The following is a 10,936-nucleotide window of genomic DNA, read 5'->3' on the forward strand; positions in this document are numbered from 1 at the left end:
ATTTATTTGAGCATAAGCTTCCGTGAGCTACAGCTCATTTCATCAGATGCATTTAAGAACAGATACTACACTTGATCTTAGCCACAAAGGCCGAAGAATTGTGGATCTAACAGGAAACTGAATAGTAACCCGAGCAGTGTGATGGTGAAACACTAACTACAAGACTAAGTAAAATATTTATAAGTCTGAGAGGAAAAAACACTATTTTTAAAGTCTCTCTCACCAGCATCTCATTAAGACTACCATGAAGAATTCTGGTAACGTATGTATAAATATAAGTCATTCATAATTTTTTTTAATTGCTCTCTTCTCAGCAGCACACAATTGTTACTGAAAGAGTATTTGGAGCCAAGGACTTCTCCAATGTGTAAATATTACTTTTTCCAAAATTATTCTGTTTTTGTAGTTTTGAATAAAATGACATCTTGAAAAACACACATATTTTTCAGCAGCCTTCTAAATGTTACTATTAAAGATCTGTTTATCCTATAAACACAGCCATATCAGGGGTCCTGTTCTGACTACAAAGGGTCCCAACTTCCAGGACAGTGGGTAAGACCCTGTCTACACTACAGGTTAGAATGGTGTAAGCAGGTCAGGGGTATAACTCTGTCAGAGCCAGGTCGCCCGACAGTTGTATCAGTAGCATAGACAGCTCTTAATCAGAAGGTAAAGAACCAGGAAATGGGTCACGCAAAGCAGGGAAACAATTTTCAGTTGTCCTCAGCACCACCCATAACTTCCTGCTACTCTGAAACCTTCCTATTATTTGAAAATTAAATAAGCAAGGTAGCATTTAATATGAAATTAGACTAGCCCTAGTAACCTATATTATGATATGCTGCCTTTCTCCAGTGAGATGAAAGAAACGCAATCTCCACTGTGGGTAAAAAGCTTTCACTGAGTTTATGTAACTGAAATGACCTAAAATGGTTTCAAATAAACTTCAGGGAAGATACCGTAGGAACAGGCACTGGAAGGAACATTTGGGAATAAGGCTGCAGCTGCTCAGACAAGCTGGGCTCAGGATGACTCTCAGGACCCAGTGCGGCTCTCAGGACGCAGGGCTTTGTTTGGAGCAGTTAACTTTGGTTTGGGTGGAACAGTGAAAGGCCTAACACTGTTATTTATTCTTTTACATATATACGTTCATGAACCCTATTTTAAGGAGTTTTTCAACATAAGCTTGATATGGATTCCTGTATTTGTCTTATTGTGCTCTACTGACACTAGTAAATATTTAAAACAAGCTAGTCTCATTTTACCCTTTGGGGACCTGAGAAGGTGATCTGATGCTCCTGGATTAGATCTGTGTGTGGCCATACTGGAGCGGTGGATGGGCTATTATGGGAGACAAACGTGACAAGCTGTAGCATGTGCAATTTCAGAGACAATAAAGGTAGCTCTCAGCGGATGGAAAACGTGTGTAAAACTCCTGGAACAGACCACGAGCCATCTCTCACGCTGGGCGCCCGGCGGTAGGACGGCGAGACGAGCTGGGCTGCGAGGAGCTTGCTGAACTTCGCCCCGCTGCGCCTCTATTGCTAAAAGGGGAACCGGGCAAGACGAGGTTTGCGCGGGGACCGGAATGGGGCGAAGCGCACAGGGGCGATCAGAGTCATTCCAAGGCGGATCTCCACTTTCACAGACAAAAGGACTCATGAGCCTCACGCTCCCCGCCCCGGGGCACCGCAGCTGGCGGCCAGGGTGGCCGCCGACCTCCTGCCCCCGCCCGCTGCCCCGCGCCGCAGCGTTACGCAGGCGGGTCCGGCGGCCCAGAGCCCGGGGCGCGGCAGCGGGTGCGGGGGGAGGCAGCAGCTCCCTGGGGACCGGCCGCCGGGGCGCGGGCGGGGACAGGCGAGGCCAGCGAGCGGCGCACGCCCGGCACCGGGGGGCGCTTACCCAGCAGCGGGGGCGGGTCGGGGCAGTCCGGCGGCGGCGGCCCGGGCTGGGCGCGGGAGCGGTTGGCCGGCCCCGGGCTGCGCGGCGGGCGCAGGGCGCTGCCGCTGCCCGCCAGGTAGTAGAGCAGCGTGGCCGAGAGGTGCAGGGCGCAGACGAACACGAGCAGGCGGCAGGCCCGCTGCAGCGAGGTGCCGGGCAGGGCCCCGCCGCCCTGCGCCTCCTTCATCCCGGCGCGCTCAGCCGCGCGGGCCCATCCCCGGCCCGGCCCGGCTCGGCTCGGCTCGGCGCGGCTCTGCGCTGCGCTGCGCTCCGGCCCGCCTCCCGCGCGTCCCGCGGCTGGGGCCTGCCGGGCCGGGCTCCGCCCCTGCGGCGGAGGAAGGGGCTGGGGCGGAGCGAGCCGCGGGCCGGGCTGGCCCTGGGCTCCGGGCCCGGGAGCGGCCCTGGGACCCAGCGCGCCCCGATGCCGAGGGGCTGGGTGGGTGCCGCGCCGCGCCGCGCCGCGCCGCGGTCTCGGGAGGAGCCTTCCCCGCTTGCTCGGGCCCTACTGTCCACACCCGCCAGCCCGCCCGGGGCAGGCTTGCAGTCGTGCTGGCGGCGATGTTTGCTCCCGAATGGCTGCTTCAGGACATTTCATTTTCTGTGGGGTCCCCTCCCAAGTCCCCATAGTTCTGTCTTTGCACCCCACCCTAAAGACGCCTTCCAGGTGAGACGAGCAGATGCAGCTCCTGCTGGAAGAAGCCAACCCCTTCTTCATCACTTGGAGTAGCTCTGCAGCCAGGGCGCTCACCTGGCTGGAAAATGGGCGTTTGCGATAAAGCTTGACCATTTTGAAATGTATTGTTGTCTACAAATTTCGAAAATGAATTCTTCTTTTCAAGCAGAACTTTTCCAGTGTCGGTTCTCTCTCCTCAGTTCTCCCTTTGTCCCCCCTTTCTTCTTTCCATTTTGCCACTGAAAAGGGGGAAACGGAAGGAAAAGAAAACCAGAGTAACAAACTGGTTACTAAGAGTAACAAACTGGTTACTGGCACATTTTTAATATTGGCGATCTGTTAAAAGAACAAATTCTTGGAAAAATATTTTTTGACATGAAAATTTCAGTTTTAGAAAAAAGATCACTTAGACACGAGAACAATAATTGTTTGAAATATTTCACCGGCTGTATTGAGCATGCTGCTGCAGCGTGTTTCCTGTCTGCGCACCAAGAAACAAGGCACCAGGCTGAAATCCTGAACTCGGAGAGCCCAGACTCGGGTAGTCCATAGGTGGACGATGGCCACATCTGGACTGCTAGACGCTTTTGAATGGACCCTGAAATCTTCTTCTTTACTAATTGTTGCTGTTATTGGGTTTTTTATTATTTTCTCTGGAGTCTGGATCTTGATTATACCTTGACCAAGAAATTTGAACCTTGGCAAAAAATAATTGACTATTCCTGGTCCAGAGGGTGATTTATTGCACTGCCTTTGGTTGCCAATCCAACCCAAGTCTTTCCCGTAGGGCAGTGGTTCCCAAACTTGTTCTGCTGCTTGTGTAGGGAAAGCCCCTGGTGGGCCGGGGCTGGGAACCACTGCTCTAGTGAAAGACAATGCCAGCAGCCTGCCAGCCCAGCTGGAGCTGGGTGATATATTTTTTTTTTTTGGATGAACAGTTTACTTGCAGTTTCAGTCAAGCTGAAAATTATTGGTTAATTTGATACAAATCTGCTGAATAGTTTTAGCCTCTTGCTTCACTTTTGACTTGTCTAAGGATCACATAGGAAAAACGAGTAGTCCTTGTGGCACCTTGGAGACTAACACAGCTACCATTCTGAACCTGGCACCTCTATCAGGCATGGTCAAAGGCAAGTGGAGCTGTGGCATAGGCAGGTCTGACAACTCCTGTGTTTTCTGTCCAAAGGGTTTTCACTTACTCCTGACAGCCGTGCTTTGGTGAGCCAGCGTTTCTGCCACTCGGTTTTCTTTATCTCCCTCAAAGCAAAGGAGGCTGTTCGTGGTGCACTCAGGGCCTGGGCCTGTATCCATTGCAGTCAGTGACACTGCTTCCCGATGGGGCATAGTCCTGCCTGGTCATTTCACTGAGTCTGGAAACTAATGAAATAGAAACACAGACAGCTGACTTCTGAAACTGGACTGTGGCTGTTTTCAGCTAATCCAGTGGAACAGAGAGCTGTGTTACTCAGATGCAGTAAAGATAACGTCTCACCCATAACATATAATGTACACTTGGAAGCTGTCTGTGTGATCATATTTAACCCTTCTAACGTTCTGGGTCTATCTGACCCCAATGCTCACAACAATGTAAAGAAAATGTTTTATGCCAACACCCGTGCCTCTTCTCAGGTAGGATGAAGTCAATCTTTCCCCATTAGTTTTATCGTCCTCCCTGTTGTGGGTTTTATGTAGGAAAAAAAAATCACAAAAAACGTCATGGGGTAAATTAGACCCCAAATTAATTATGCAGTATTCTAGCATCAGATTGTTTTTACTTTAAGGCTGCAGTTCTGATAGGATCACATGATTCTTTCAGTATGGTCTTTAGCATCATAGTTTCAGTGTTTTTTTGTTTTTGTTTTTTTAAAGCACCAAAAGTGCTGGAGGGGGGTTGGGGTGCTGGCTCCGGGAGGGGGGTCAGGGCGCAGGAGGGGGGTTGGGGTGTCAGCTCCGGGAGGGGGTTCGGGGCTGGGGGTCGGAGAGCTGGAGGGGGGTTGGGGTGCCAGCTCCAGGAGAGGGCTCGGGGCTGAGGGTTGGGGCACAGGAGGGGGGTTGGGGTGTCGGCTCGGGACTGGGGGAGAGGGAGCTGGAGGGGGGTTGGGGTACCGGCTCCGGGAGGGGGCTCAGAGCTGGAGGTCAGGGCGCTGGAGGGGGGTTGGGGTGCCAGATCCAGGAGGGGGCTCGGGGCTGGAGGTAGGGGCGCTGGAGGGGGGTTGGGGTGAGGGCTCCGGGAGGGGGCTCAGGGCTGGGGGTCAGGGCGCTGGAGGGGGGTTGGGGTGCCAGCTCCGGGAGGGGGCTCGGGGCTGGGGGTGGGGCAGCTGGAGGGGGGTTGCGTTGTTGGCTCCAGGAGGGGGCTTGGGGCTGAGGGTCGGGGCGCAGGAGGGGGATGGGGTGTTGGCTCCGGGAGGGGGCTTGGGGCTGGGGGTCGGGGCACTGGAGGGGGGTTGGGGTGCCGGCTCCAGGAGGGGGCTCGGGGTTGGGGTGCTGGCTCCGGGAGGGGGGTCGGGGCGCAGGAGGGGGGTTGGGGTGTTGGCTCTGGGAGGGGCCTCGGGGCTGGGGGTTGGGGTGCCGGCTTCGGGAGGGGGCTCGGGATTGGAGGTTGGGGCGCTGGAGGGGGTTGGGGTGCCGGCTCCGGGAGGGGGCTCGGGGCTGGGGGTCATGGCATGGGAGGGGGGGTTTGGGATTCCAGCTCCGGGAGGGGGATCAGGGCTGGGGGTCGTGGCGCGGGAGGGGGGTTGGGGTGCCGGCTCCTGGAGGGGGCTCAGGGCTGGGGGTCATGGTGCGGGAGGGGGGTTTGGGATTCCGGCTCCAGGAGGGGACTCGGGGCTGGGGGTCGTGGCGCGGGAGGGGGGTTGGGGTGCTGGCTCCAGGAGGGGGCTCGGGGCTGGGGGTTGTGGTGCGGGAGGGGGGTTTGGGGTTCCGGCTCCGGGAGGGGGCTTGGGACTGGGGGTCAGGGCACTGGAGGGGAGTTGGGGTGCTGGCTCCGGGAGGGGGCTCGGGGCTGGGGGTTGTGGCGCGGGAGGGAGGTTTGGGGTTCTGGCTCCGGGAGGGGACTCGGGGCTGGGGGTCCGGGTGCAGCCTCCCTACAGGCAGCATTTACCTCTAGCGGCTGCTGCTCCGGCTCAGCCGGCTCTCTGCCCACCCTGGCTCCACACTGCTCCTGGAAGGGGCCTACGCGCCTCTGCGGGGGTGGGCGGCTCCACGCACTGCCCCTCTCTTCAAGCACCGCCCCTGCAGCTTCCCGGCCAATGGGCACCATGGGGGTGGTGCTTGCGGGCAGGAGCAGCACACAGAAGGGGGCGCCTGCCCCCCTGCCTGCAGGGCCGTTCTGGCCGCTTTTGGGAGCGGTGTGGGGCGGGGGTAGGGAGTCTGCCTTAGCAGCCGCTGGTTGAGTGGGAGATCCTCTAGGATCATCGATTGCGATCCACCGGTTGGTGACCACTGGTCTTCACCATTCAGGGACGGTGATTTTACTGCATTGCTGTGATAGGGCGCTTATGTCTGCAAATGTTAGTGCAGGCACATGCACCAATATGTTGATCTAACTTTGTAGTGCAGACCAGGCCTAAGGTTTAATGATCTGGAAAAACATGATTTGACAGAATGTACTAAAGCAAGGAGGCAAAATGTCTCTTTTCTTAATCAGTATTTCTAAGCTGATTTTATAGTTTAAATGTACTCTTAAGACTTCATAAAGTAAACATTCCAGATTACTACATATTTAACTCACTGAAACAAAGACATTATTTTAAATTAATCAGTCACAGATGTTTAGTGTGTTCGTAACAATGTTCACTTTAGAAAAAGGGAACACTAATTTACTTTGTGTGACCTCCATAACAATAGACATGTTTTTGAAATTTCATCAATTTTAAAAAAATATGTTTCCAAAGATTTTAGGCATAACAAAGGATTTTATATCTTACTAGATACTGATTTTGCTGGAGGGTTCTCTTAAAACTAATTCATCAGATAGAAGTAAAGAAAGGAAAACTCTTTGTCCAGCTATCTGGAAGGAAAGGGGTGTTGTCCCTTTAAGGGCTCTCTTTAACAGGGTGGGAGGGGGTGAAGGGAGAAAGGGATGGACAGAAAGGACACAAAGACTTTGGAAGCAAGTTTTTTCTACTATAGTAATTAAAATTAAAATGTGTATTTTAGATGTGGGTGGTCTCTTGAAGGATTTATTTAAAAAACTATATGTCTGAAGATCCAAGCACTACAGTAATGCACAACTGTTTTATCAGTAAATTCAGAAACTGACAGTATATATCTGGGGGTTGGCAAATGCCTGTAAAAGGGCTCCGATGAAGTGAGCTGTAGCTCATGAAAGCTTATGCTCAAATAAATTTGTTAGTCTCTAAAGTGCCACAAGTCCTCCTTTTCTTATTACCACTTGAGTAGCTCTTTAACAGTTTCAATATTGTGCTAATAGGGCTGGCAGGCTGGAGGCTTTTTCACTTTTAAGTTGCTAGATCCCCTCTGGAGTAAGAGTCACCAGGCTGCAGCAGCCAGCTGTGGGAGCCTGCAGGAAGGGTCAGAACAGGGTTAGGAAGAGGTGGGAGGGTGGACACTAAGATCCAGGGATGCCCCAAATTTTCTGGTGCCCTATGCAGCTGTGTATGCTGCTTATGCCTAATGAGGGCCCTGTTACCATCCCATTCTTATCTTACAAGAGGTAGGTGTGTTCCTATACCATTTCTTGGGAATGTGTTTACGCAGTTACTTGAGAAATCTGGCTGTTCTTGTATCATCCTCTCCAGACAGGAATGTGCTTACTTGGTTAGCCAATGCCATTGGTGATACTACTCGGCCGAGGCCGGCCTAGGTTAATTCACAGCCTTTGGTTCATGCTGTTAGTTATGCCTAGGGATCCAGCAGAGCCTACGTTCTATTCCCCTGAGAGGCAGACATTCTAACAGGTTAGCTATAAATAATACATTAACCCTATGTAACCGTCTACTCCTGGGGGAATTCTGCACCACAAAATTAAAAATTCTGTGCACAATATTGTAAAATTCTGCAAGATTTTGAATATTTTGTCAAAATCACACAATATAATCATACCAGTTTCAATTATTTTGGTAATTTATTTCAAAATACCTGTCAGCAAGTATGTCTGTAACAATACAGACAACGAAAAAGATTCAGCAAATGATTTTGACAAATAAATTCCTTACTAGGCATGTTAATACAGAAATCTGAGACATAGTTCATTTAAACAATATGGAACCGTACTTCCCGCACCCCTTAGAAACAGTACAAAGGCTTACAGGAGTCTGGAGATAATGGAGGAGCTGAGGGAGAGGGAAGTAGTTGGTGGGAAGGACCCTGGGAGTGAACCTGGAGGGTTGTTCGGTGTGGGTGGGAGAAGTATGGAACAGATTTTTTTGGGGGGAGGGATTGTTAGGGAGTTGGGGCGCCTCCATACAGACCCTGGCTGACCTCTAGCCTCTCCCATTCAGTCAGGCACATCTGCCCCTATCCCTGTCCCTGTGTGTCCTTGCACCCCCACTCAGCCAACCCCAATTCCCAGCCCCATGTGTCCCTGCATCCCTTGTCCCCAAGTGTTCCTGCACCCCCATTTCCATTCATCCCCTGCCTCAATCTGTCCCCTCCATTAGTCCTTCTGAACCCCAGTCTATGTGACCCCCCCAGCAACCTTGTGTGCTCCGCTCTGTCCCCTCCCATATCCCATGCCTCCTAACCTGGCCCTGCGGCAGGCCACTGTGAGGAAGGCAGATGGCTGCTACTGCTGGTGAGCTGTGCGCCAGCTCCTCTCTGTTCTGGTGACACAGCAGCACCTGGTGGATGAAAGGCATAACTGCAGCGCCTCTCCAACAGAATGTATTTTCTGCAGAGAAAAAAAATCTGCAGGGAACATGAATTCTGCATGTGCGCCATGGTGCAAAATTCCCTCAGGGTAACCTTCACACCACCAAACTATGTACCTGCCTTGCCAGTGGTTCCTTCAGGCAGGTCTGACTTTCCAGACTGCTGTGATGATGGAGAATTTGGGGGTGGGGTGGGGAATGTTCATCTTAGATAGGAATTAACCTGTCCATAAGGATCTGCTCTTGTACCAGCTGGAGCCTCATTGTCCTTCATGCTGCCTCAAGGAGCTGAAATAGCAACAGAGAATGTTCTGCTGAGGCAACAGGAAGCTTCCCTGTGGTGGCAGGCATCTTCAACCCAGAATGGCCTTGTGGTTTGGATCTGTATTGCTACAGATGCCAAGGGGGAAGTTGGCACAGAAGTTTGCAGCTGCAGGCTGCAGACTTCCTGTGGTGCACAGACCTGCCAAATATGTGGTATGTAAGGTGTTTCCAGCCAATGACATGACATCCACAATATCAGGGGTGCCCGACACTGCCCCATACATGTATCAACCCTGTTTGTTTATGGGATAATGTATTAAGTGGTTTCCAGGCTTTCCAGCAGATGTGTTCCCTGCCCCAAGGAGCTTACACACCAGCCCTTCTCCGTCCCTTTCAACCCATGTATCCCAGCCTGCCCCTCCTGAAACTAATCACTGAGAGCAGCAGTCCATCCCCTGAGACCAGATTTAGCACCAGGAGCATATAAAACATGTCTGGGAAATGCTTGCACCCAGCAACTATTGCTCAGGACAGATTCTTCTGTGATTTAGAGCGGGCAGGGGAATGAGGCATGTTTCTCTGAGAGCAGAGGGCCACAGGTCAGGGCACTAGCCTAGGACTTGGGAGAGTGGGGTTCAAGTCCCTGCTCTGTCACAGACTTCCTGTGTGACCTTGGGCAAGTCACTGGAGATAACAGCCCTGCCCTGCCTCCCAGGGGCATGGGAGATTAAATACTGGGAGGTGCTCAGCTACAATGTAGATGGAGGTCAGAGAAGAACCTAACATAGATTTGGCTTAATTTTTCAAAATGGTCTTTTTCAGTATAGGGCAGGTCCCCAGGCTCTAGGAGTAGAACTCCCTCATGTCTCTCTGGAATGTGCCTTTATGACTAGTCCAGCAGTGTCCACAGGAGGGAAGGTGCAGAGGTGGGGGAGAGTAGAATGTCCTACCCCTCCTGGGTCTAGCCAAAGCAAATTTGCAGTTACAGTACAGACCCATTTACGCGCGGATGTCGGGAGTCAAGCCGGTCAAGAGGGCCATGCTGAAATATCTTAAGATATCTATATATACATATTGCAGCTAGCTTTTCTTCTACAGTGAAGGAACACTGATGCTTGCCCTTTGCTATTATATTAGGCCTACGGTTAAAATTTTCTAATGTAATATATATATTACTATATAACTACCATATATTATATATCTCTCTAGCGTGACAGTGACAAAGTGTGCGTGATATGTCTTTACCAATATTGGTGATCAAAAGGAAGAGGAAATGCCAGTAGGCCTACAACACGTTTCCGCTCCGCACTTCCTGTCGATTTCTATGTCAGTGAGTTAGTGAGCAAATCCATAGTGCTACATAGCAAGTTTCTGTACCGCGTGTTAACGAGTCTCGCGTGTTAAATAGATAGCACTGGGAAGCATGGTGCTACCACGCATTAAGTGGATTCTCACGTAAACGGGTCTGTACTGTATACACCAACTTTGCACTGCATTTGCTTTTGTCGATAGTCTCAGTTCATAACCACATTCTCTAGTCCATCTACCTGCACCCCAATTAATGCAAAAAAGGAGGGACACTTCTCAGAGGATGAGGGGTTCCATTTTTTCCCATTGACCTTGCTTGGGCTTGAAACCAGCACAGACTCTGACCCCATAATGCGTAAATGGCAAACTAGACCAATGCTTGCCCTCCTAGTGGCATCCAAAGAGGCAGAGGCCTGGCTTCTGCAGATGCTGATGGTTCTGAACTTAGAGATACCTTAGAACTATGACTCCTACATGGGTCATTTATAGGGCTAGCTATTTTCATAGAGTTTAGGGGCAGAAGGGAAGGTTACAGCACCTAGTCTGACCTCTTATATAACATGGAGCAGAGAATTTCACACAGTTACCCCTGTATTGAGCCCAATAACTTGTGTTTATTGGACTCAGTATGGAGGTGGGGGCTGTACTGAACTAACAGCTGTTATGAATTTATGACCACATAATAAACCCTTGGTGGGGCTGAAGGACTGCATCACCAAGAGCCCTGCTTGGAGCTGAAGTGATCTCTGGTGAGCTCCTCAGCATCCGTATAGGTCCTTCTACTGGTTTAATGTTTTCTCTGGAATGCTTTCACCTTAAGAATCAATATGCTTGCTTAAAAGGATACGTGGTAACTTGTAACAGCAGGTACGCTGTCCTTAGCCTTCAAAGAGTATGCAAAACATGGACCCAGGCCTGT

At 51.3% G+C, this 10,936-nt stretch overlaps 1 protein-coding gene and 1 long non-coding RNA gene across 4 annotated transcripts in view; both read right to left on the bottom strand.

Moving 5' to 3' along the window:
- Positions 1–2,235, bottom strand: part of B4GALT1 (beta-1,4-galactosyltransferase 1) — a 51,886-nt gene extending 49,651 nt beyond the window's left edge. The window contains exons 1-2 of one of the 3 annotated variants that reach the window (XM_043514445.1): positions 2,194–2,235; positions 1,903–2,163 (exon numbers count right to left, since the gene is read on the bottom strand). In XM_043514445.1, the coding sequence (XP_043370380.1) occupies positions 1,903–2,128 (226 nt within the window). In that variant the 5' untranslated portion in view covers positions 2,129–2,163; positions 2,194–2,235. Of the gene's footprint in view, positions 1–1,265; positions 1,339–1,902 lie in introns of those variants that run through there. The other 2 variants (XM_038401482.2, XM_038401485.2) reach the window with 2 other exon arrangements.
- Positions 2,236–3,491: 1,256 nt separating this feature from the next.
- LOC122460185 lies at positions 3,492–8,798 on the bottom strand. The gene is made up of 3 exons (XR_006281306.1): positions 8,563–8,798; positions 8,320–8,415; positions 3,492–3,991 (listed from the first exon to the last, which is right to left on the bottom strand). It is a non-coding gene; the product is annotated as an uncharacterized LOC122460185 (long non-coding RNA).
- Positions 8,799–10,936: the final 2,138 nt, after the last annotated feature.

This window comes from Dermochelys coriacea, chromosome 5, assembly GCF_009764565.3.
Source record: "Dermochelys coriacea isolate rDerCor1 chromosome 5, rDerCor1.pri.v4, whole genome shotgun sequence".
Lineage (NCBI taxonomy): Eukaryota > Metazoa > Chordata > Testudines > Dermochelyidae > Dermochelys > Dermochelys coriacea.